The sequence below is a fragment of the Hyla sarda genome, chromosome 2, assembly GCF_029499605.1.
Source record: "Hyla sarda isolate aHylSar1 chromosome 2, aHylSar1.hap1, whole genome shotgun sequence".
NCBI lineage: Eukaryota > Metazoa > Chordata > Amphibia > Anura > Hylidae > Hyla > Hyla sarda.
Window position 1 is genome coordinate 388,134,107 of NC_079190.1, and position 27,873 is coordinate 388,161,979.

General features: G+C 41.6%; 1 protein-coding gene across 5 annotated transcripts in view; it reads right to left on the bottom strand.

The window, feature by feature from the left end:
* The window catches only part of CNKSR2 (connector enhancer of kinase suppressor of Ras 2), a 422,316-nt gene that overhangs the window by 144,110 nt on the left and 250,333 nt on the right, over positions 1-27,873 (bottom strand). For all 5 annotated transcript variants that reach the window (XM_056558612.1, XM_056558614.1, XM_056558611.1 and 2 more), the window contains one exon: positions 17,684-17,898. In XM_056558612.1, coding sequence (XP_056414587.1) covers positions 17,684-17,898 — 215 coding nt within the window. The remainder of the gene's footprint in view (positions 1-17,683; positions 17,899-27,873) is intronic.

The window sequence follows — 27,873 nt, forward strand, 5'->3', positions numbered from 1 at the left end:
CAGGGATAGACCCATCCATCTATGAGCCCATATGGCACAAAAATATTTGTATTAATCAAAGAATATTGGCTTATAGTCATGACTCTATCAATGTAGAGAAGGCTTCCCCTATTTATATACAACAGGCCGTCAATCACTTACTTTTGACAATTATGTAAACTGACAGTTCCCTGTTATAATCTGCCTTTACATAGGGCAGCACATTTTGTGACAGATCTGCTTTAAAAGGAAGAGAATCATGCTAGATGACACAAACCAAGGAGAAACCCATGACTTTACCACTGCCCAGGGAGAAGTTTCCTGAGAAAAGTATATAATCTATAATTAAATTACATAAACCGATGGGTGTAGTACTATGCCAGTGTATAAGATGTCCTTGCAATAATCCTAAATCAGTCATTCAAGAAGCTCCAGTGTATTCAGGGCACAGCTCCGCTCAGCTGCTAAATATATGAATTAAGCCAAAATATGAAATCATGACTTAGAATGTTAATTATTACCAGACTCCAATGCACATATACATCCCATAGGAAAGCTACACTCCTTGCATAGACAAACACTCCATTGTGCTTCAGACCCTTCTAAATTCTCATTACATAGATTACTGTTCCTTTTTGCAGACAGTATAAGTAGAGATGAGTGAATTTTTGAAAAGTTTGATTGGGACGATTCGCCGAATTTTCTGAAAAAAATTGGTACGGTTTGATTTTTTTCACGGCGAATCTGTATTAAAAACTGCTATTTCTGTGCTACAGAGAGCCTCAATAGAGGTTTAGAACACTTTGCCTTGCTTTAACATGCATAAGGGTGTGTGCTGGGTTAGTGAAATAATACTGTTATTCAGTATGACATGCAGATTAGAGGCGTCGTTATTAGAATAACTGGAGGTGGCATCATTATGAGGAGACCATATAATAGCATGAGGAGACCATTTAGTGCCTGAACGACACAGCGTGGAGGTAGCGGCAGCATGAGGAGACCATATAGTGGCTGAATGAAACAACGTGGAGGTGGCGGAAGCATGAGAAGACCATATAGTGGCTGAATGACACAGCCTGGAGTTGGTGGCAGCAAGAGGAGACCATATAGTTGCTGAATGACACAGCCTGGAGAGCCAGAAGACATCCTGCTGCCGAATGGTGACAATTCAGCAGTCACTACGCAAGCAAGTGAGCATGCATCATGACATTCGTGCAAGTGACTCAGAGGGACTCCCTGCCTCCATCTCCACTGCATACTTCCACGGGGTGTCTGGGTCCTCTGTCTCGCCTTCCTCATAACCCTCTAGCTCCTCTGGCTGCTCCTGCTCTCCTGTCTGATGACTAGAAAAACTGCCCATCTCGCGAAACCTAAACTGTGCTCCACTGTGCCCCTCCCCCCTCCTCCAGTTCAGCCTCCACAGGGCTCATGTGGCCGTGAGATGTAGGTGCCATGTCTCCAGTGCTCTGACAAGCCATAGTTTCCAACACTTCTTGCAGTAAATGAAGCAGTGGAAGGACTTTATTCATCCCGTAATCCTGGTGACTGACTAATAAAGGCATGAGCAAACGGCAGGTGTCACATATGAGCTGCCACTAGTTTACATTAGTAAGTTACACAGGGGAATCCCTGTATCCGCTTGGATAATCAAGAAATTGGTGATGAATTTTCTCTGTTCATACAGTCGGAGCAACATATGGAGGGTGGAATTCCAATGTGTGGAAATGTCACAAATCAGACTATTTTGGGGGATTACTTTCTGACACTGCAACTAAAGGAGGGTGTGCTTTGCGGTGTACGAGTGGCTGAAGTGCATGCAAAGTTTCCATCCCATTCTTAGGACGTCTTGAAGATTTGGGGAGAGAACACTTCAGGAACCGCTTGACAACCAGATTGAACACATGTGCCCATGCAGGGCGCATGGCTCAGGCTTCCAGACAAGATGTTCTTCCCATTGTTGGTCACCATGGTTCACATTTCCTGTTTTCGTGGAGTAAGCCATGATTCGATTTCTTGATGAATTACTTTTAGCAGTTGCTCCCCCGTGTGACTCTGTTCGCCAAGGCAAACCATGTGAAGAACAGCGTGACACTGCCGTGCCCTGCACACATGGTAAGCTGGAGGGGCACTGAGACTTGTCCGTGCAGTGGAGGCTGAGGACACGGTGGAGAATGAGGAGGTGGAGTCGCACACTATCACAGGACCAACAGCCTGAGAGCATGGAGGCGGAAGCGGAGTGACCTGTCCAATTTACTGTTGTGGCTGAGCAGGAACCACATTCACCCAGTGGGCCGTAAAGGACATGACCATAGGTACAGCTTCACACAACGGCGCAGCCGTGCACTTTGGTACACACCGACAGGCTCAAGGACTGGCCCACCTTCTGTTCTACATATTTGTGCAGGGCTGTTACTGCGTTTTCCGAAAAATAATTACGGCTTGGGACTCTCCACCTCGGCTCAGCATAAGCCATCAGTTCTCTGAAAGGTGCAGAGTCCACCACTTGAAAAGGGAGGGACTGCAGCCCCAGCAACTTGGACAGGAGCACATTCAGCTTCTGCGCTGTTGGATGGGTGGGCAAATACTGTTGTCCCTTGGACATTGCTTTGACGATGGATTGCTGGTGGAATGACTGACTCAAAGTAGGAGGAGGAGGAGCATCTGGAGCTACAGAAGATGGGCATGACCCACAGCTCCCTTCGGCTGAGGTGGTGGAGCCTTGGCTGGCTGAAACAGGGAGCGGCATGCCACTGGGAGATGCAGCAGGTTGGACCACCACATGGGAGCCACGGTTCCCTTTATGGTGAAGCTGCATATGTTGACGCAGTGCCGTAGTGCCACTGCCAACATTGGGACTCTGGCCACGCTTCACCTTCTGCTGACACATTTTGCATGTGGCCATGTTAACCTCCTCCGGATGCTTGATTAAAAACTTCCACACCGCCGAGTAGCTGATTTTCCCACAAACAGTCCGCACTGATTGACTGCTACTGCCGCCAAATGAAGGAAGTTAGGCTGCCGCAAAGCATGTTTGGCCCCAGAATTTCCACTTCTGCCACCATGCTGACTGCCAACCATGCTACCACCTTGCTGGCTCAGCTGCTGCCTCATGGGCGACCTGCAACCCTCTTCTCCTGATGATGAAGCCCCTTCTGCACCCGGCTCCCAAGTGCGATCGTCTTCATCATCATCATCATCACCATTGAGTTGTGTCTGCACGTCACTGATGTCCTCCTCAGGTTCTTCAACAGTGTCTGCTTTAGGAGCCTGATTGCTCGCAACACCGCCTCCCACGTCACTCTTCTCATCACTACTTGCCCGCCTAGCGGAGGAAGAGGCGGATGTCTCCTCCACTTCTTGGCTGGGCAGTAGCTGCTGGCTGTCCTCTATTAGATCGGGCCCTCACTAAATAGTGGAGCTGAACCCACAGCATAAGATACTTCTGTGGGGGAGGGAACAGCATAGGACAGAGGCAATGGGAGGACAGGGACTGCTCCCGTTGCCATGCCAACTGAGGGTTGTGTTTAAGGAACCCACCGGCTGTCACTTGTGATTAAGTGGATAACCGTGTTAACCCATCGATGATGGCAGATGACACAGTATCTAGCCTAGAGATGAGCGAATTTTTGAAAAATTCGATTCGGCCAATTCGCCGAATTTTCGGAAAAAAATAGTTTTTAGGTTGAATTTAGTAACGGCGAATCTGTATTAAAAACGGCTATTTCTGGCCTACAGAGAGCCTCAATAGGGGTGAAGAATAGTTTGCTTTGTTCTAACACTCATAGGGAGTGTGCTGTGTTAATGAAATAATACTGTTTTTTCAGTATGACATGCAGATTACCGGCATTGCTATTAGAATCACTGCTGCAGAGTGTCGATGTGGCAGCAGGGAGACCATATGGTGTAAAAATTGAAGAGGTGAAAGATTTTTTAATGTAATTTTTATTTAATTTTGAGTACCCATTATGTTGAGCATCAAGCTGGCGGTCCTCCACCAGGCGAGATACCACCTGTTCCAGCCCCTACCTCTCAGCACCACCCTGACTATGAAAGTGCGAATGTTTAATTTAATCAGTTATGGTTCATTGTTATCACTCCAAGCTGTTTCATTGGATTCTTGTGATAATTCCACAGGTAATATGACGTTTACTATCATAAGGCCTCAGTCTTGAAAAGATGACATTGATTTTTTTAAATTTAAGATTTATGATTTATATTAGATTCCAAAGTTTAATGTCCCAATGTTTACTTTGAACTAATACTGTATGACTAAAAACCCAATCTAACAAGTATTAACATGGCGGCACAATGACAGAGCCTAAAGGTGGCAGCAGCATGAGGAGACCATAATCTGGCAGAATAAAACAGCCTGGAATTGAAATTTAAGGTAATGTCCCAGGCCCAGCAGCATTACTAAACCATATAGTTGCTGAATGACACAGCCTGGAGCAGGCTGCAGCATGAGTAGACACTAGGGCTTCACAATCCCTAAGATTTAAAGATGAATTTAAAAATTGAAATTGAAGAATGAGGATACCATATAGTGGCTGAATGGCACAGCCTGTAGGTGGCTGAAGCATAAGTAGAACATACAGTGGCTGAATGGCACAGCCTGGAGGTGGCTAAAGCATGAGGAGACCATATAGTGGCTGAATGAGACAGCCTGAAGGTGACTGAAGCATGAGGAGACCATATAGTGGCTGAATGAGACAGTTGGGAGGTGGCAGCAGCAGCATCAGAAGTCCTGAAAGTGACCCTAATGCAAGGAATTTCTGAAACTGGGGACCAGCACCTTAATTATGTTTTGCAGTATCCATGGCAGCACAATTAGAGCGCCTGGAGGTGGCAACATCAGCATGAGGAGACCATAGAGCAGCACAATGTAAAAGCCTGGAGGTGGCCGCATCAGCATGAGGAGACCATAGAGCAGCACAATTAGAGAGCCTGGAGGTGTCAGCATCAGCATGAGGAGACCATATGGCGGTACAATGACAGAGCTTGGAGGTGGTAGCATTAGCATGAGGAGACCATAGAGCAGCACAATGAGAGAGCCTGGAGATGGCAGCATTAGCATGAGGAGACCATAGAGCAGCACAATGACGGAGCCTGGAGGTGGAAGCAGCAGCAGCATGAGGGCCATGCCAACTGGGGTTTGAGTCTGAGGAACCCACCGACTGTTGACTGGGGTTGTCAGATGTCACTTGGGATGAAATGGATGACTGAGTGAACCGATCAATCACGGCTGCTGGTTTGCTGGTCGCATCATGACTGCTAGCTGACATCGGGAGCTCAGACCTCTCACTGTGACTCCGGCTGCCACACACCCCTACTCTGCTGTGATCTCTGCCTGCACCTGATGATTTTAGGCCTCTGCCACTCCTCTGTGCATGTCCCGGCACTACTCTGCCTGACATACTTATTGCGTATATGAGGGGAGTACAATACACTTCAATACGCTTAAAACAGTATTTGTCTAGAACAGCAGCAGGTGTGTACTATTGGCTGTCCTTTCACAGTACCTAGGCCCTTGACAGATTAACAGGCACAAAATAGTACACTACTTAGATGTATGTATGTGGTATACACTTATGAGGGCAAAAAAATGGGCTACAGTACGCTTAAAAATAGATATTTTTGCACAACACCAGCAGTACACAATCGCTGTGTACTAAACCCAAAATTGCACTCTCTCACAGACTATTAGGAATGGACTGCTGGGTATGTATTGTACCCTCTACAGACTAGTATAACCAGCAAATGATTTGTTGTGGAATGAAGAGGGCAGAAAAATGTGCTACAGTCTGCTTAAAAAAAAAAACGTATTGGAGTAAAACACCAGCCGGTGATAACTTTTGCCTGGAATTTCACAGTATCTAGGCCTTTGAAAGATTAACAGGTACAAAATAGTACACTACTTAGATGTAGGTATGTGGTATGCACTTATGGAGGGCAGAAAAATGCACTACAGTGCGCTTAAAAATATGTACTTTTGCACAACACCAGCAGTACACAGTCGCTGTGTACTAAACCCAAAATTGCACTCTCTCACAGACTTTTACGAATGGAATACTGCCTCAGTTCCTACCTCAAAATAAGCTGTAATTGTTGCCATTGCCCTTCATATAAGAGTTTGTTAACCAGCTTCACCAGACTCAAGAAAGACACTAAACTGTCTAGTTAACATTTTTTTTTACATCCAGCTCCCTTGTACTATGCATCTATGCAGATTTGCAATCTAGGCCTTGTTCACATCTGCTCTGAAGATTCCTTAAAAAAATCGAAGACAATAGAAAAGCATGCAGTGCGACATTGTTCTGTAAAATGTGGGGCACCATAAAAGAAATTGGACCTCATTAAAGTGAATAGGGGCAGATGGACACCTCTGAAAGGATTCAACATTATTGTTATTTTCTTGTATGTTGACAGAGTAGACTCTATTTGACAATTTCATTTCAGTCATTATTTTGATCATTTTAGGGGAAAATTTGCGATATATGCTTGGATTTTGTTTCTTATGTGCAGATGTGTTATTTACCTTTCCTTGTGGCTTAATATAAACCAACAAGCAAAATGATTACAGTAGAATCTCCCAATAGTGGATACTTCCGAGAAATAAAAAAAAGTGTCCGCCATTGAGAGAAATAAAAAAGGCTAAAAAATGTTTCTAAATGACCGAATACTAAAATTACCTAAAAAAAAACACAATAAAAAGCAATATTACAGTAGAACCTCCCAGTGCAGTTTAATCACCCCTGTACCATTTCATCGCTCCTTTATACCCTTTGCCACTTTATTCCCCCTCTGCCACATTATTTCCCCTTGATCCCATCTATGCCAAAGGGGGGGATGATTTGGCACAGGGGAATAAAGTGGCACAGGGTAATAAAGGTGATGAAATGGCACAGAGGATGGTAAAGAGGGGGTGATGAATTTGTACAAAGGGTAATAAAGAGAAATGATATAGCACGGGGGGGGGGGGGTCAAGGGGAAATTATGTAACACGGGGTTAATAAATAAAGGGGGGGGGGTTGATTTGGCACTGGGGGTATAAATTGGCATGGGGGATCAGGGGGGGTCAAATAATGTGGCCGACGGACGTACAGAAGAAGGAGACCACTGTTTAAACAGCTGTCTTCTGCTTCTGTACTGGGGCTGTTGCAGGGAGTGCAGCGGGGCCAGGGCCCCTTACTGATGTATTGGCTGTACTCCCCTGATGGCGGCCCTGTGTACAAGGTAGGGCTGTCACATAAGCCTGGTTGTCCTCTATTGGGAGTGTTTTGTCCCCTATTGGGTGTGTCCGCATCCACTACTGGGAGTGTCCCCTATTCAGAGGGTGCAAAAAAATTAAGTCTAATGGGACTCTGTCGGGGAATTAAAAACTATCCGCTATTGGGAGGTGTCCCCTATTGGGAGGTGTCTGCTAAGGGAGATTTTACTGTATTACTAACACGATTTAGTGATACTGTCTGGAAATACTGTATATGGTCACCTAGTAGTTGTGAACTGCAGACTATTGAGGGTTTGCTAGCATATCAAATATTGTATTGAGTTGGCTTCATGAGAAAGCCGGAATGCCTAACTAGATTCAAGGAAAGGTAAAGATGGGCAGTGTGTATATAAGCATTGTATCAAAATGTTTAGTAAGCAGAAAGTGTAGCAGCCTGTGCAGGGAACAGAAAGAAGTGATATGTGTCGCTACATTTACAAAAAATAAAATAAAATAAAAAAATAAATAAAACACAATTAGAAGGAAAGAATCCAGAGCTATGGAGTCATGAACAATTAGTGTCTATAGATCCCTGAAGACTATCTGTACTACAGGAGCCATCTGACCATGCAGGGCAGTGGTGATTATTTGTTACACGGAAATTTCCCCTGACAACATATCACTGCCACTCATAATCTGCAGAAACAAGAAAGACCCAAAGGTTAACCAAGAACATGACCTTCCTTCCCAAATTAGGTATTAACAATGTTGTATACTGAAGCCTTGGCCCTCACAAATACTCTGGAAAAGAAAAAATGAGCTTTTGGTACAATTTAATGAATGTACCTGAAATATTCTGACTTGTCCTCATAATTCTTAAAAAAAAATATAATAAAATAAAATAAAAAGTAAAGCCAGTAATTATAGTATATACATTATATTTCACTATAAAACAATTTTAAAGAATATTTACAATTTAATAACAAATCGCTGGAATTATTATTTTAGCATTCTGTTCATTTTCTTGTGCAACTCAACATCTAGGATAAAAATGGAAGCAACTTTGCATAAATTCTTGATGAAAAATATCCTAGCTTTTGGGGTTTAGCTTTTTCCAGGGATGAGTGTATTATCAACTGCGACTTTTTAAAATTGTTAAAAAAGATTTGTGCAGTCTCACACCAGCCTGGATCACACTACTTTGCTATTTATGAAGAACGTGGAAGTGTGGGGGAGGTACATCTGACATACAGAGGGGATGTGTTTTCACATGAAGGAGGCGTGGGTGCCCCATGCACCAAATTTACTGATGCCTGTTGGCAGGCATATATTGTAGTGGAAACTTAAAGGGGTTATCCACCATAAGGTGATTTTAGTACATACCGGGCAGCCAGTAATGGACATGCTTAAGAAGGATCTGCACTTGTCTTGGGGCTAAATGGCTATGTTGTGAGATTACCATAACAATGTGGCTAGCTATTTGTGAACTTGTATTTCCTGTTTGACTTATGTTATTTTTGACTACAAATCCCACAATTCCATTTTCCTCCCTCTCACACATCAGCCACCCCACCCATTGAAACAAAAGACCTGTGGTTTTCAATCAGGGTGCCTACAGGCAGATTGATCCCTCCACCCATTGAAGCAGACAGGCTCCCTGTCATCAGCTGACTAGTGAGTCAGGTCTCTGCCGCATTGCAAGCTGGAAAAAATCTGAGACAACAGTCATTTTGCATGCTGGTAAAAATAAATATTGGGGTGAAAATCACAGAAGAATTGTGAGAAAACCATCACACACAGGTACAGACACTATAATATGAACTACACTAACTCCACAGCCCCTGTAGCATAGTCAAAATAAAATTCCTGGAATACCCCTTTAAAAGTTAGTGTAGATCTCTGAGGCTGCCACTTTGGCAGTGTCACTTGTGGCTGGATTTATCAAGAGGCACGCACTTCTTGATAAATCCAGTGCAATCCTACATGGGAGGGTGTTAACTGTGAATCACTTGTCTTCGAAAATTCCCAACATAGTCTGCAACTATCGAGACATAGCAGCTGTAGACACATAGTAACATAGTTTGTTGAAAAAAAGACAAGAGTCCATTGAGTTCAACCTAAAACCCTGCTGTGTTGATCCAGAGGAAGGCAAAAAACAAACAAAAAAACAAAACATCAGGCTAATGCCAATTGCCCCATGAAAGAGGAAAAAAATCCTTTCCAACCCCAATATGGCATAATATATCAGAATAAATCTCTGGATCCATGTTCTATCCTCATAAATCTACTATCCATAAGCTTTAATGTTATTACTCTCTGGAAAACACCCAGGCCCCCCTTGAACTTATTTATTGAGTCAGACATCACAACATCATGTGGCAGAGAATTCCATAATCTCACTGCTCTTACAGTAAAGAATCTCTGTCTGTGATGATGTGAAACCTTCTTTCCTCTAGACGTAGAGGATGCCCCCTTGTCATGGTAGCATGTTTTTAACTCCTAAAGGATGGCTAATTAAGACCTTGGGCACTGTCAGAATCAAAAACTTGTTGTATATGTGTACATCTTGGCAAAGCATTAACTTTTCGAATATACTTTATAAAAAATCTCCTTTTCATGTAAATCATGGTCACCATACCTCCAGAACATAATTTTTTTTGTCTAGCTGAAGCATCATCTTTGTCCTAGCTAAAGCAAAGGCTGGGACAAAGTCCAAAAAGTGAAGGTGGGACTAGCATTCCTTTGTGCTTACTCCTGCCCTATTGGACTACAGCATGAAACAAGAGAGGAGGGGGTTACAGAGCAGCCTGCAGTGATTGGATGAAGAGACACAGCACCGTAGACTCAGGGAAGAAGTGGATACATGGTGAGTGAGGGTGGGCTCAGTGATTGCCTCGGACAAACCCCTTCCTGAGCAGTGGATGCCAGAAAGAGTGAACATCAGAACAGCTGGATTTGTGAGCTAATGACAGAAGCTAGATAAGATAAAAAAAATAATAAAAAAAAGACATGCATGACTGCATGTCCTAGTCAGTAATATATAGAAGCATTATTTTTTTCTGTAATATGACAGGTACACTTTAAGGACACAGGGATCTATTGTTTTTTCTTTCACCTTCCCATTCCAAAAGCAATAATTTTTTACTTTTCCAATAATATATCAATATTAGGGTGCATTCACACGCTTTGATTTTACGGTTTTCCGCTGCGTGTTTGAAAGTGGGCGGGCTCTTCTCGGCTGTACGTAGCAGATTTTCCGCGGCGGAATTTACGCTGTGCAAAATCCGCCGCAGTCCCTACCGACTTCAATGGGGCTTGCGGCGGATTTTCCGCAGCGTAAATTCCTCCGTGGAAAATCTGCTGCGGACGGCCGAGAAGAGCCCGCCCACTTTCAAATACGCAGCGGAAAACAAGCAAAATATCCGCCGTGTGAACGTACCCTAAACGCTTATGTACATGTATTGTGTTGTTATTGTTAATAATAATAATACATATTTATTGCTGTGTCACCATATTGTGAACATTTTTTTTTGCTGCATGAGGGCAGTTTTTATTTGTATTTTTACCCTCTTTTTCTTTTAGTCCCATTATGGAATTTAACAGTCTAATCAGTTTTAGAATACACTGCAATATTCCTGTATTGGAATACATGATGCTTGGCCTGCCTTAGAGGATGGCTTCCATGGATAGCCGGAATTGCATTGTTGGGGTGCCAATGATTACTTAGGTACTGCAGACACACTCGGTCACATTATCTGAGGGTTTAAATATTGGAGTTATGATTCCAACTGTTACAATAGGGTCTTGGATGTACATTGAATGAAGATTCACACACACACACACATATATATATATATATATATATATATATATATATATATATATTCCCACTGCCTGTTGCATCCAAGGCTATGCTAATAATAAAAGGCTATGCTAATAATATTTTACTACGTAACTTTTCCTAGTCTAATACCCTGACAGAACATTAAAAGTAACTCCAAACATTAGCTTTTACCTGAGAAAAGAAGCAAAATTAATATTGGCAACAAGGTTGACTGCAAAAATTCTAACATATTTTTTGTCAACATGTACTGCATATTTCATATAAGAAAAATATATAGTAAAATATTAACAGTGCTAACAGTAGATCATAGACCACTGTTTATTACTTATTTTGTGTTATTTTAGCTATTTGCAGTTTTCATCAGCTCAGGTTTAAAGCGGTAATGATTTAAAAAGGTATTGACAGGCTGGGCTTCTTCTACTGAAATTTTGGGGGAAATTTTACACAACGTGGTGACAGAAGGTGTCGTGTGATATTATGGGGGATAGTATGAAATGCTGGAGGCAATGGGCTGCGGATGGCACAGCTGTATTTACTGATATAAATCGGGCCTGTCAGATGTCAGAGTTTTGTTTTTATTGTTAAGTGCAATGTCCTGAAGCTGTACATCGAGTACATGAGAAATCTAGCAAATAAGCAATTCTGTGGTTTAGAAGCCAGCCATGCTTTGTGTCCAAAATGGAAAATGTACTGAATTCCTGAGGAAATGGAGAACAGAGGCATGTACATGTTGCATGTATAGATTTTAAAAGATACAACAACAGCCAGTACATGATCAAGATGGTGGCTTCCCAAGATGAGGACAACTGTTGCAAAATGAGCTGTCTGCTCTCCACTGAAGTTGTCTCACGAGGACAACTTCTTTTAAAGGGAACCAGTTATCACTTTCATGAAGGTGGTTCCCAGTGGCTTAAAAGGGTACTGCACTGGCCAGCCATGCCCCCTTGTGAAGTTACACCCCGCCCCCTCAATGCAAGTCTATGGGAGGGGGCGTGGCAGCCACCACGCCCCTTCCCATTTACTTGCATTGAGGTGACGGGGCGTGAAGTCATGAAGGGTAGCTGACCCCAGCAGCGCGAGAACAGCATTCAAAATGAAATGTTCTGAACACTGGCCAGTGGACTAACCCTTTAAATAAAGACTAATAGAAGCTACAATGGACCATCCCAAAGACTTCTTGTGGGGGCAACATGAAAGTGATGACAGGTTTGCATTAAAGAAGCCACCACAATAAGCCACATGGCCACATTTTCTGAACCCAGTGATCATTTGCTATTGTCATGGAAGGATGAATCCAAGAATTTCCACGTTTTTTAAATTAATGGCCATCCGTGACATACATGAAATTAACAGGAGGAGGAGATCACAACAGAGTACATGGACAAGGGTTTATTAGACAAACCCTTTCAATTCAATGGAGTGCTCCAGTGTATGCCCTTATTGGACATATCGGAAGGACATGTGATGACGGTACAATATAAACAAGGGACAATTCCTATCACTTTGAGGTACACCTGAGGACTGTCTCATAAACTACATTTGTATTTGTAGCTATCAAAGCTTGAAACTAGTCGCGTTTCTTTCCAATTTTACAGACATGTCTAAGGGTTTTAACCAATTATATAATTACAGGTTTGCATTTAACTTTTGGGGAGCTGGAAGATACTATATTGGAGTTTTGCCTCAGTATCTACATGGTAACCTGTCTGTTGTTTTCTTGGTGGCCATCTGCAAATGTGTTGTGTAACCTATGTACTTGTTCTATTTATGTGGTGAGTTGCAGGTATTTTTTTTTGTGTGTGCTTTTTTACTTAATAAACATTGTATTTGTGGGTTGTGAAATGGAAGGAAAAAAAAAGATCCCTTCTTTATAGTTTCGATTTTTGACCCTTTTGATATTGTTTTACTAGCCAGAAAAAGATAAAGGAAAATTAGACTCATCTTTGGATTGGCTTTCTATTCCAACAATATTTAAGGGGTTATCCACCATAAGGTGATTTTAGTACTTACCTGCCTGACAGTAATGGACATGCTTAGGAAGGATCTGTGCTTGTCTTGGGGTTAAATGGATATGAGTACACCATAATGCTGTTTTCCTTATGAAATGGCTATTTCCTATTGGAGTTCCCTCCCTCCAACTACAAGTCCCAGAATCCCTTGTTTGTAAGTGTGAGGTCACTTTTCTTCCACCCACACATAAGCCACCCCATGCAGCACATCAGAGCTTTCTTGCATGTTGTGCTGTAATTTTCAATTCCCTGCAGCACTGTGAACAATGATCTCTCTCCTACCCAGTGGTTGCCGCACCCATTAAAGCACAAACAGGCTCCCTTTCAACATCTGACTAGTGATATACTGTCTCTGCAACCTGGATAAAAGCCCAAACACTCATTTTATATGCTGCTAAAAATGAACATGGGGCAAAGATCACATAAGAATTGCAAGACCAGCCATCAAACAATGGTAGAGACACTATATTATGAACTAACTTTATTACACTATATTACTACACTAACTTTACAGCCCCTGTAGCACAGTCAAATGTATTATTTAAAAAATAAATAAATAAAAACATTATCCATAACAACAGCCACCACATTGTACAGCGATACAACATTGATGAAGTTTTCTAAATAAATAAACAAAGGAAAACTAAAGGCGGCAATTTAATTATTTCTACGCTCCATAAATCATTTCCTCACTGGCAAGAAAGCAGATATTGATCTGAACCTACCTATAAAGTATAGGATTCCTGCTCGTATAGTCCAAGGGACATTTTGGTTTAACACATTTCTTTATGAGGTTTTACATAGTAAAAGCAAAAATAAAGACTGAGCACATGCTGATAGTTTTTCTTTGGCAATTTTTTAAACCGTAAATGTACATTTTACTGCTAAAAAATGCTATACTATTACAACTTATAGGAAAATAGCAGTTTGTTCACTATATATATATATATATATATATATATATATATATATATATATATATATCTATATACACACATATATACAGTCATGGACGGAAATGTTGGCACCCTTGACATTTTTCAAGAAAAGGAAGAATTTCTCACGGAAAAGGATTGCAGTAACACATGTTTTGCTATACACATGTTTATTCCTTTTGTGTATATTGGAAGTGGACATAATGTCCCACCAAACTCCAAAAATGGGCTGGAAAAATGTATTGGCACCCTTTCAAAATTGTGAAAAAACAAGATTGTTTCAAGCATGTGATGCTCCTTTAAACTCCCCTGGGGCAAGTAACAGGTGTGGGCAATATAAAAATCCCACCTGAAAGCAGATAAAAAGGAGAGAAGTTCACTTAGTCTTTGCATTGTGTGTCTGTGTGTGTCACACTAAGCATGGAAAACAAAAAGAGGAGAAGAGAACTGTCTGAGGACTTGAGAACCAAAAGTGTGGACAAATATCAACAATCTCAATCTAAACAATCTCAAGTCCATCTCCAGAGATCTAGATTTGCATTTGTCCACAGTGCGCAACATTATCAAGAAGTTTCCAAACCATGGCACTGTAGCTAATCTCCCTGGGCATGGACGGAAGAAAAAAATTGATGAAAGGTGTCAATGCAGTATAGTCCGGATGGTGGATAAGCAGCCCCAAACAAGTTCCAAAGATATTCAAGCTGTCCTGCAGGCTAAGGGAGCATCAGTGTCAGCGCGAACTATCCGTCGACATTTAAATGAAATGAAATGCTATGGCAGAAGACCCAGGAGGACCCACTGCTGAAACAGTGACATAAAAAAGCAAGACTACATTTTGCCAAAATGAACTTGAGTAAAGCAAAATCCCTCTGGGGAAATGTCTTGTGGGCAGATGAAACCAAGATAGAGCTTTTTGGTAAAGCACATCATTCTACTGTTTACCAAAAACGGAATGAGGCCTTCAAAGAACAGAACACAGTACCTAGAGTGAAATATGGTGGAGGTTCAATAATGTTTGGGGTTGTTTTGCTGCCTCTGGCACTGGGTGCCTTGAATGTGTGAAAGGCATTATGAATTCTGAGGATTACCAGCAGATTTTGGGTTGCACTGTACAGCCCAGTGTCAAAAAGCTGGGTTTGCGTCTGAGATCTTGGGTCTTCCAGCAGGACAATAACCCCAAACATACATCAAAAAGCACCCAGAAATGGATGGCAACAAAGTGCTGGAGAGTTCTGAAGTGGCCAGCAATGAGTCCAGATCTAAATCCCATTGAACACCCATGGAGACATCTTAAAATTGCTGTTGGTAAAAGCCCTTCCAATAAGAGAGACCTGGAGCAGTTTGCAAGGAAGAGTGGTCCAACATTCCGGCTGAGAGGTGTAAGAAGCTTATTGATGGTTACAGGAAGCAACTGATTACAGTTACTTTTTTTCCAAAGGGTGTGCAACCAAATATTAAGTTAAGGGTGCCAATAATTTTGTCCAGCCCACAAAGGGAATAAACATGTGTATAGCAAAACATGTGTTACTTGAATCCTTTTCTGTGAGAAATACTTCATTTTCTTGAAAAATTTCAGGGGTGCCAACATTTACGGCCATGACGGGTATGTATCTGTCATTGCTAAAGTAATTAAAAAAAATAAAGGATCAGGCACTATTAAGCGCCCTAACTTTTTTGATTTGCTCTGTACATCAGTGTTTTCCAAACAGTATGTCTCCAGCCTTTGCAAAACTACAACTCCCAGCATTCCCATGTAGTTTTGCAACAGCTAGACACACACTGTTTGGAAAACATTGCTGGAAATGGATCCACAGGGATTCTGTCATGATTATAAGAGTCAGCTTGCCTCAGTTTCCATTCACTCAGTATCTTTATTATATACACTTATTTTATTGAATTATTTTTATTTTATTTGATATGTAACATAACAAAATGTAGCCTACATGTGTCACCCCTTTCTCTCCCTTTCTATCCTCCACTTAATACATTACTCTAGACCAGTGCTTCCCAACCAGGGTGTCCTAGACTATCCGGGCATGCTGGAAGTTGTAGTTCTGCAAAAGCTGAAGGCAACCTGTTTGGGAAATACTGCTCTAGGCTGATTTGTGAGACCTGCAGAAGTTTCTGAATACCACTTTGGCTATGTTCACACGCTGTAAAATTTGCCATATAATAATAATAATAAAAAAAAAAAAAATATATATATATATATATATATATATATATATATATATGTGTGAATAAAATCATAGGGGCATACTTTTGCAAATTAAATGTGATAGCTTATGGAAAAGTGGCCATCAGTGCACCCATTACATATATAAAAAAAAAACCTGCAGTAATTCTGTTCAAGGGGCCGTTAAAATAATGGGCATATTCTTTATTTGCGACCATAAAAAAAGAAGTAACAAACAAACAAAATCTGACAGTAAAACAAAAAGAAAAAAAACTGCTGTAAAATGTGAAATAAACTGCAGCAATTTTTACAATTTTCCTTGTTTAGAAAAACAGCCGACAATACACTGTGTGAACATAGCTTTACAGACATTCTACAAACAGAAACAAATCTTCCTCATCTTTTGTTCACACAATTTTTTATAGTTTTTTTTTTGTATCCATTCCCTCCATTTAGTATCCACTTCTTATGTTGAATGGACAAAAAACCCATAAAATACGTCAAAAACCATCAAAAACACACACAAACCCTTAAAAGGTTGCATTGTGCAAACCCAGCTCCTAAAATGCCCAAATATGTCATGACTTTCTTTATTGCATAATTCAACGCTCATATATCTTATTTTATACATCACCATTGATTCCTAATGTATACCATATTTTTCGCCATATAAGACGCACTTTTTCTTCCCCAAAACTGGGGGGGAAAAGTTGGTGCGTCTTCTACGGCGAATACACACCTATCGTGGCGGTCCCTGTGGCCATCAATGGCCAGGACCCTCGGCTAATACAGGACATCACCGATCGCGGTGATGCCCTGTATTAACCCTTCAGACGCGCCGATCAAAGCTGAACGCTGCGTCTGAAGGGAAAGTGACACTAACCCAGCTGCTCAGTCGGGCTGTTCGGGACCGCCACGGTAAAATCGCAGCGTCCCGAACAGCTTACAGGACACCGGGAGGGACCTTACCTGCCTCCTCGGTGTCTTCTCCATGCCGGGATCGCCTGCATGGCCGGCCCTCTCCTTCAACGTCATCACGTCGTCGCGCACGCCGCCCCGTCATCCAATAGGAGCGGCGTGTGTAGTGACGTGATGACGGCGACGGAGAGCGTGGATCCCGGGGAAGAAGACGTCCGGAGCGTCGGGGACACCACGGGGACGTGGCAACAGCGATGGAGTGACATCCAGGGCAGCGGTGACGAGTCCGGAGCGGCGGGGACACGCGAGTATTACCTCCTATGCCAGTGGTCTTCAACCTGCAGAACTCCAGATGTTGCAAAACTACAACTCCCAGCATGCCCAGACAGCCAACGGCTGTCCGGGCATGCTGGGAGTTGTAGTTTTGCAACATCTGGAGGTCTGCAGGTTGAAGATCACTGTTGGGTTCAGAATTTTTTTTTTCTAGATTTTGCACCTTTAAAATTGGGTGCGTCCTATAGGGCGAAAAATACGGTAATAACGTGTGTTTGTAAAGCTGTAATCTTAATGCTTGAAAATAAAAACATTTCGGAAGGTATGAAGTGTCCTACTCACATGATATGAAGCTGTATCTGTTACCGAGGGGCTGACCACTTCCTGCCTCAAGGAATCCATTTGTCCTCCAGAGGGTAGACCGTAATGACTTGGACTTGTATTTTTCTCTCCCTTCTTTTTCGATTTCTTCCCGGTGTCCTTTTTGGTATTTCTCTGCATCATAAACTCTTCTTGAATTATTTTGTCATTGCTCATGTACCGGAGCAGAGAACTTTCTGAGCAAAAAGGAAAGAAAGACTTCAAGGACCTCAAGATACTTGGAGAAAGCCAGAGATAAATGAAAACTTAGGAGGAGATGTTAGTATAACAACATTGCCCTTCTGTAGACCAGAAAAAATTGCATTTATGTTCACTTACAGATAAATTACAACGACGACTTCTTCCCATAGGCACTATGTCAAAGAATGCTTGCGGGATTTGCACTCATTGTACTCGCTGACTGTATTTACCAGACAGTTTAAACGTATTTCAAGCAATAAAAGATTACATCAGAGCAAAAAATGATTGGCCCTGAAGGCAATCTCTGATGCTGAGAAAAATTATTACATTTTTCCAAAGACAACGTGAGCTATATGCTTTTCTGAACAGCGTTCTGCTATTTATCAGATTATGGTTGTTAGTTTTCATAACACGCTGCTATGTTCAGGTATTTTATGCAACACAGAAGTAAATGGTGCAATCCTCATATAGAGTATAGAAAGTGAAATTAGCATAAAAATATTCTGCCCTAGGAGTTTCTTATTCTAAATGTTGTTTAAAAAAAATATGTAAAAAGACAGCAACACCATGTCAAACACTATCAAGAATAGACATGTGCCTAGCAAATAAAGAGGGGTCCCCTAAGATAGGAAAAATAAGATATCTTGCTCGCTGTGTCTCAGACCACACCCCAATAGAAATTAATATTAAAGCGTACCTTTCATCAAAAAAACTTTTGATATATTATAGATTAATGTATGCAGAATAACTTTCCAATAGCATGTTATTAAAAAATATGCTTCTTTCTATTTAATTTTCCACTTTGAAAAAGTGACCACTAGGGGTCTCCCTACCAGTCCTTTTTATAGATTTCAGACTCATGCAGGAGTCCTAAATCTCAGACTACAGCCGGGACACAGACAAGCACAACATTGCTCCCTGGCAGTGAGCAGTGGTGAGTTTGTGTGTGTTCCGGATACAGTCTGAGATTTAGGACTCCAGCAGGAGTCTGAAATCTATAAAAGAGGACTGGTAGGGAGACCCCTAGTGGTCACTTTTTCAAAGTGGAAAATTAAATAGAAAGAAGCATATTTTTTAATAACATGCTATTGGAAAGTTATTCTGCATACATTAATTTATAATATATCAAAAGTTTTTTTTTATGAAAGGTACCCTTTAACACGCATATATCAGAAATAAATGGGATGAAAAAAATAAACCCCTATTGGTTGGAATTAATAGACATAAAAAAGATAGAGGAGCATATGGAGGAGTTTTCCCTATTTCATTGGGATCCAACATCAGAACAGATGGTATGGGACACAGTGAAATCCTTTTGAGGGGAGAAGTGATGTGGGCCATCTCCAGAAAAAAGAAAGAATTTAGAGAAAAAGAGCAGGGGCTGATATCAGAGGTGGTAAAAGCGGAAGAAAGATACATAATGAACCCTGCTAACACAGAGAAGCAAGAAACATGAAAGATAATTAAAATAAATTAAATATGTATTTAGAAGAAAAAAGTAAGAATAAATTAAAATTTTTGGGACAACAAAAAATATGGGAGTCAGGAAAACATAATACAGAATCAACAAGGCAAATCTCATATTAATGAAATAAAAAGTGGTACAGGAAAAGTATGTAGGGACCCGGAGGAAATCAGAGAAGAATTTGTAAAATACTATAAAAAAAATATACACATCAGAGATTAAACACCCCAAATAAATAATTGTTAAATATTTGGACGATGTAAAGATGCCCAGACTATCAATACAACAAGAGAAAGAAACGGGGGGTACAATGACCCTTAGGGAGTTAGAAGAAGCTTTAAATAAGATCAAAGGGAACACGAGTCCCGGCGGGGACGGGTTCCCATTTGAAATATATAGGAAATTTAGGAGAATCCTTATCTAAGCTCTACTTAGAACTATAAATAGTTCTTTAAAAACAGGAACCTTACCCGAAACAATGAAAGAAGCAGAAATAATATTACTGTTGAAACCGAATAAAGATAAGAAAGAAATGGAATCATATCGTCCAATATCATTATTGAACACGGACATAAAAATCCTGGCGAAGGCTCTGGCATAGAGTTTGGAAAAAAAGGTAGGGGAAGTGGTGTATAAAGTTCAATGCAGATTTATCCCAGGTAGGATGACCAAGCATTATATCTACAGGACCCTTACTGGAGTACAGTCGGTGGAGGGAAGAGAGGGAAACCACTCCATCCTGTCACTTGACGCAAGTAAACCATTTGAAAGGGTGGAGTGGGAGTTCCTATGGGGAGTATTGGAAAAATATGGGTTTCAGAAGGACTATATAGAAATGATCAAGATGCTATATAATGGAACGGAAGCTAGAATAAATATAGAAGGGAAAAGGTCAGAGAGTTTTTTTAGTGACCAGGGGTACAAGGCAGGGATGCCCATTATCTCCTCTACTTTTTGCGTTAGTGGTCGAACCCCTGACAGTTAAAGCCAGAGAAGATCAGCAAATAAAAGGATTTGGAGTGGAGGGGGATGGGGATAAAATATCACTATACGCGGACGACATATTATTATATTTGGAAAAGCCAGAAAACTCCATAGAGAAGGTTATGGAAGTGATTGGGGAATATGGGAACTATGCAGGTTTGGTTATAAACTGGGAGAAATCAGTGTTACTTCCATTTGGTAAAGTAGAACTGGGAACAATTAAGGAGCTTAGAATCCTGGATAAAGGAGATAGTTTTTCTTATTTAGGCAAACAGATATCTGGGAAAATAGGAGAAGATCACAAAATAAACACATACCCATTGATAAAAAAAAATTGGAACACAAGGTAAGAACATGGAATAAACTGACTCTTACGAGAGCAGAGAGGATAGTCTTAATTAAAACAGTAATTCTACCAAAACTGTTATATATCTTTGGAGCGGCCCCTGTCTGGTGCGAGAAAGGAATTTTTAGAAGGATAATAGCTATGCTAAACGCCCAAATATGGGGAAGGAAAAGAACGATGATAAAAATAGAATACGTAAGTAAAGGAAGAGAGAAGGGAGGACTGAAACTTCCTGATATACAGGGATATTTTTTTAGCAAATCAGATGTACTATGTGGTGGAGTGGAGGAGATTTGGAATCTTTAAAAATATCATGGAAAAAACAAAAGGGAAATACGAAACTATTTATCAGGTTCTTGAGTCAGGCCAGTTAAAAGAAGGGAGGTGGAAGGAAAATGTTATAATAGTAGGGATTTGTCAAACCTGGGAAAACTTTAAAAAAGAAATGAAAATAACGGGAATATTAGAGACAGTGCCAATTTGGCATAATGTAAACTTGAAAGAGGTAGCTAAGCTGGAAACTAACAACTTGCAAAGTAGGGGATGTAAAATTTTGAGAGACGTGTGGAGAAAAGGAGAGTTAAGAAAGTGGAGAGAGGTGCAGGAAGAAATTTGGAAAAGGTATGTGGTTGGAATTTCAAGGTTTAAAAGGTGCCATATGCGGGTCACTAAGAGACAGTGGTAATCGGATAGTGGAAGTAACTGAAACTATAAGGAAAATGGAGGAGGGAAAAATAGTAAAGAAAGTTATGGCAGTAATTTATACCGAAATAATGAAAAATAAAGAAAATAACTTAAAACATAAATGCTTCCAGCAATGGGACGAAGAGTTAGGTGAGAGAAACAAATGCGGTTGGATGAATGTATTCAGGAATATAAAAAGAATTTCCCCAAGTTTAGACCATCAACTGATACAATGGAACATAGTATATAGAATTTATTATACAAGTGGCAACTGTCCAAGATGTAAAATGGAAAACGCGGGATTCCTGCATATTATATGGGAATGTGAAAAAATACAAGAATATTGGGTGTCAATAATTGATGATATCGAGAGAAAAATAAAATATGAGATAAAAGATGATATAGGTTTGATTATCTTGGGTGATGATAGAAAAGTAAATAAAACAACAAAAGAAAGAAAGGAACTACTGACGATGCTCTTTTATGCTAGATTATTAATAATCAGGAGATGGCTGGCCCCAACTAAACCAGAGGTATGGGAAAGGAGGGAGGTGACAGGAAGGTTATTAGGTTAAAAGAAAGAAATTAGATTTTTTTGTTTAATTTTTTTTATTTCATTATTATTATGTGAGGGGGGGGCGGGAATCAGGGGGACACAAGAATAAAGGCGGGTAGAAATAATTGAGAAGATACCAAGCATCTAAAATGGAAAGAAAAAAAAAAAAAGAAATGAGAGAGAGAAAGGGAAGGGAAAGGAAAGAGAAAAGAAAAAAAGATAAAATCTTGAAATTCAATGTATAAAATGTTATTTATTAAAATGTAAATGATACATTTTTTCAATAGAGAAGAATTGAAAGGGAAAAAAAAAAAGACAGCAACATGACCAAGGTGCAGAGAAGGCTTGACTCACATCCATTGCATGAACACATTTGGCATTTATGCTGCTTAACACCCCTTAAGGACCAGGCCCATTTTGGCCTTAACCCCTTAAGGACCCGGGGTTTTTCTGTTTTTGCATTTTCGTTTTTTCCTCCCTAAAAATCATAACTCTTTCAATTTTGCACCTAAAAATCCATATGATGGCTTATTTTTTTGCACCACCAATTCTACTTTGTAATGACATGATTCATTTTACCCAAAAATCTATGACTTAATGGAAAAAAAAATCATTGTGAGACAAAATAAAAAAATAAAAACAACACAATTTTCTAAGTTTTGGGGGCTTCCGTTTCTACGCAGTACATTTTTCGGTAAAAATGAAAACTTGTCTTTATTCTGTAGGTCCATACGATTAAAATGATATCCTACTAATATAGGTTTGATTTTGTCGGACTTCTGGAAAAAATCATAACTACATGCAGGAAAATTTATATGTTAAAAATTGTCATATTCTGACCCCTATAACTTCTTTAGTTTTTCCACGTATGGGGCAGTATGAGAGCTAATTTTTTGCACCGTGATCTGAAGATTTTTTTGTCCCATTTTTGTATTCATAGGACTTATTTATCGCTTTTTATTCCTTTTTTTTCAGGATATAAAAAGTGACCAAAAAGACACTATTTGGACTTTGGAATATTTTTTGCACGTACGCCATTGACCGTGCGGTTTAATTAATTATATATTTTTAACATTTGGACATTTCCACACGCGGCGATACCACATAGGTTTCTTTTTCTTTTTATTTACACAGTTTTTTTTAATGGGAAAAGGGGAGTGATTCAAACTTTTATTAGAGAAGGGGTTAAATGATCTTTATTTAAACTTTTTTTTCCCACTTTTTTTTTTTACTTTTTTTTTTGCAATGTTATAGCTCCCATAGGGGGCTATAACACTGCACACACTGATCTTTTACATTGATCAGTGGTTTCTCATAGGAAACCACTGATCGATGATTCTGCCACTTCACTGCTCATGCCTGGATCTCAGTCAACAGTTATTCTGCGATCGGACACCAGGAGGCAGGTAAGGGACCCTCCTGCTGTGTCACAGCTGTTCGGGATGCCGCAATTTTGCCACGGACATCCCGAACAGCCCCCTGAGCTAACCGGCAACACTTTACTTTCACTTTAGATGCGGCGTTCAACTTTGAACGCCGCGTCTAGAGGGTTAATAGCTATTAGCCACGCCGTGGCACCACGTTATAGAACGGGAGCGTACTCATGATGTACTGGTACGTCATGGGTCCTGTAAGGGTTAAGGACCAGATCAATTTTATTTTTTCATTTTTTCCTCCACAGACCCATATGAGCACTTATTTTTTGTGTCAGCAATTGTACTTTGTAATGACATCACTTATTTTACCATAAAATGTACGGCACAACCAAACAAATATTATTCATGTTGGAAAATTGAAAAGAAAACCGTAATTTAGAAAAATTTGGAAGGTTTTGTTTTCACGCTGTACACTTTCTTGTAAAAATGACATGTTTTCTTTATTCTTTGGGTCAGTATGATTAAAATGATACCCATGTTATATGCTTTTCTATAATTGCACCGCTTAAAAAAAATCTCAAACCCTTTTAACAAAATTAGTATGTTTGAAATTACCCTATTTTGACCACCTATAACTTTCAAATTTTTCTGTATATGGGGCGATATGAGGGCTCATTTTTTGCACCATGATCTGTAGTTTTTATCAGTACCACTTTTACTTCGGTTTTACTTTTTATAAATTTTTAATTACTTTTTTGGGAATAAAATGTGACAATAAAGCAGCAATTTTGGACTTTAAATTTTTTTTTTAACGTTTACGCCGTTCACCGTACGGGATAAATAACAATATATTTGAATAGTTCAGACTTTTACGCACATGGTGATACTAAATATGTGTATTAATTATTTTTTTTACATGTTTTTGGGGGTAAAATGGGAAAAACTGACATTTTACTTTTTTATTGGGGGCGGGGATTTTTCTAATTTTTTTATTGTACATTTTTTTTAACTTTATTTTTATTTTTTTTACACTTTAATAATCCCCATAGGGAACTATTTATAGCAATCATTTGATTGCTAATACTGTTCGGTGCTATGCATAGAGCATAGCACTGAGCAGTGTTATTGGTGATCTTCTGCTCTGGTCTGCTCAATCTCAGACCAGAGCAGAAGACCCCAGGAGACAGCAGGAACCAGGTGAGGGGACCTCCGGCTGCCATGCTGGATGATCGTATCCCCGCGGCAGCGCTGCGGGCGATCCGATCAGCAATTCAAAGTATCAAAGTACCGCACTTCCGCAGATGCCGTGACCTATATTGATCACGGAAACTGAGGTGTTAATGGCCGACATCCACGCGACCACAGATGTCCACCATTACCTGCGGGTCCCTGGCTGCTGATAGCATCAGTCCGGTGCTCGCGGTCATGGCGGCACGTAAATGTACGCGATGGTGCGTTAAGTACCACGGCACCATGACGTCCATTTACGTCCATTGTCGTTAAGGAGTTAAAGCTTCTAGTGCATGCACCCAATGTAGCAATAGACATGCATTCACTCAACTGTACTCTATAATAAAAAAAACAGTATGTGCAAAATACCTGAGCCGCTAACCAGCACATAATCTGTTCACTGTATATCTAAGCCAATCTCCATATGTACATCAGCACATGAAGGTTCACCAATTTGTAAAAGATTCTTCTCTCAAAGTGTCCTAAACAGGTAAAGGTAACCATAATAGCTCTTATACTGGTTGTCAACATGTGCCACTAGTTTACGTGGCCCTATATGGCTGCATTGTTAGACACTAGAGATGAGCGAATCAAAGCTGACAAAGTTGAATTCGTTCCGAATTTCATCATCAGCAGAAGAGGGTGGCAGGTTGCCCGTGAGGCAGCAGCTGAGCGAGCAAGGTGGTAGCATGGTTGGGAGTCAGCAGGGTGGCAGCAGTGGGAAGTCTGGAGCCAAACATGCCCAGGGTAGACAACCTGCTTTGCGGCAACCTAGCTGCCTGGGAGGTAGTGGAGCAGGGGTTCCCAGAGTCCATGGCAGTAGCAGTCAGTCAGTGCGGACTGTGGGGGGGGGGGGTAAATCGGCTACACGGCGGTGTGGCAGTTTTTTGTCAAGCATCCGGAGGTGGTTAACATGGGTACATGTAAGACATGTCAGCAGAAGGTGAAGCATGGCCAGGGTCCCAATGTTGGCACCAAGGCCCTGTGTCAACATATGCAGCGTCCCCATAAAGCTGCCTGGGAGAACTGTGGCTCCGATGTGGTGGTCCAGCCTGCTGCAGCAACTGCTGCATCAAACAGTGGCACGCCACTCCATGTTTCAGCCAGCCAAGGTTCCACCACCTCAGCCGAAGGGAGCTGTCTGTCATTCCCATCTTCTGTTGGTCCAGATGCTCCCGCTCCTCTTACTTCTCGTCAGTCATTCCGGCAGCAATCCATCACCGAAGAGATTTCCAAGAGACAGCAGTATGCGCCCATTCATCCAACGACGCAGAAGCTGAATGTGCTCCTGTCCAAGTTGCTGGTATTGCAGTCCCTCCCTTTTCTAGTGGTGGACTCTGCACCTTTCAGAGAACTGATGGCTTGTGCCAAGCCGAGGTGGAGAGTCCCAAGCCGTAATTATTTTTTGAAAAAGGCAGTACCAGCACAAATATGTAGAACAGAAGGTGGGCCAGTCCTTGAGCCTGTCGGTGTGTACCAAAGTGCACGGCAGCGCCGACGTCTGGAGCAGTAACTACGGTAGGGGACAATACATGTCCTTTACAATCCACTGGGTGAATGTGGTTGCTGCACAGCCACACCAACAACTTGGCCTCCACGCTCTCATGACTCTGCCTCCTCATCCTCGACCATGTCCTCAGCCTCCACTGCACAGACAAGTCACAGTGCCCCTCCAGCTTACCAAGTGTGCAGGGCACTGCGGTGTCACACCGTTCTTCACATGGTTTGCCTTGGAAAACGGAGTAACACAGAAGAGAAACTGCTCAAAGTGATTCATCAAGAAATCGAATCATGGCTTTCTCCGCGACAACTGAAAATGGGAACCATGGTGACCTACAACGGGAAGAACATCAAGGAAGCCTGAGCCCTGCATGGCACATATGTTCAATCTGGTTGTCAAGTGGTTCCTTAAGTCTTCCACCCATCTGCAAGACATCCTAAAAATGGCCAGGAAACTTTGCATGCACTTCAGCCACTCTTACACCGCAAAGCACACCCTCCTTGAGCTGCAGCTTCAGAATGGCATCCCCTAACATAGTCTGATATACAACATTTCCACCCGTTGGAATTCCCCCCTTCATATGTTGGACCTATACGAACAGAGAATGGCAATCAAGGATTACTTGATGATCCAAGCGTGTAACTTCAATGTCAACCAGTGGCAGCTCATACGTGACACCTGCCTTTTGCTCAGGTCCTTTGAGGAAGCCACATTATTTGCCAGTCGCCAGGATTACGAGATGAATTACGTCATTCCACTGCTTCATTTCCTACAACAGATGGTGGAAACAATGGCTGGTCAGTGCACTGGAGACGTGGCGCCTATATCTCACGGCCAGATGAGCCCTGTGGGGGCTGAACTGGAAGAGGAGGAGGGGGACAGTGTAGCACAGGCAATGTGTAGCGAAACGGGTGATTTTTATACTCATCTGACAGGAGAGGAGGAGTAGGAGCAGCTAGAGGAGCTACAGGGTAATGAGGAAGACAAGACAGAGGACCTAGACACACCGTGGCAGTATGCAGTGGAGATGGAGGCAGGGAGTCCCTTCGAGTCACTTGCACAAATGGAGGGAGGAAAAACTGAAATACTACAGAGACATCCTACTTATTCAGTTGGCCATTGCCTATCTGCACCATCGTCCATCCTCCCGCAGGTCTGACTGGGGGGCCCTCAGTGCTCATGTTCCACTGCCATAGCTGCTGGGGAGGGGTGGGGTGGCAGGTGCATTACCAGCTCCATCAGCAGCAGCCTCAGTCTACAGTTGCTGATGAGTATCTTTCTTCACTTGCATAATAAAGCAACTAATCAGCAGCAGGAGGTAGACCTTGAGCAGGACCTGAACCAGCAGGTGGTGGCATACTTGGACATGACCCTGCCAACCCACATTGAAGATCCACCAGGATTTCCACTCACAAATGCCTGATGCATCAGACTAGATTATCTATGGTGCCACACCAACACTTTCACAAAAGAGACCAGTTTCTTCTGCCTACCCGCCACAGCTACTATTCTTATCCTGCCTTCCGCCTGATGCCACACATCTGATGCCAAGTGCTCCTTCTTTCACACACCTTCGTCAGCGGGTACTGGTATTGCCACCCACCGCCTTACTCTGTCAACAGGTCACTTTCAGGACTCCTGATGCTGCTGCTGCAACCTCCAGGCTCTGTCATTGTGCCACCATATGGTGTCATCATGCTGCTGCTGCTACCTTCAGGCTCCGTCATTGTGTGCTCTGCATAGGCTGCCGCCACCTTCAGGCTGTGTCATTGTGCCGCCATGTGATCTGCTCATGCTGCTGCTGCCACCTCCAGGTTCTGTCATTGTGC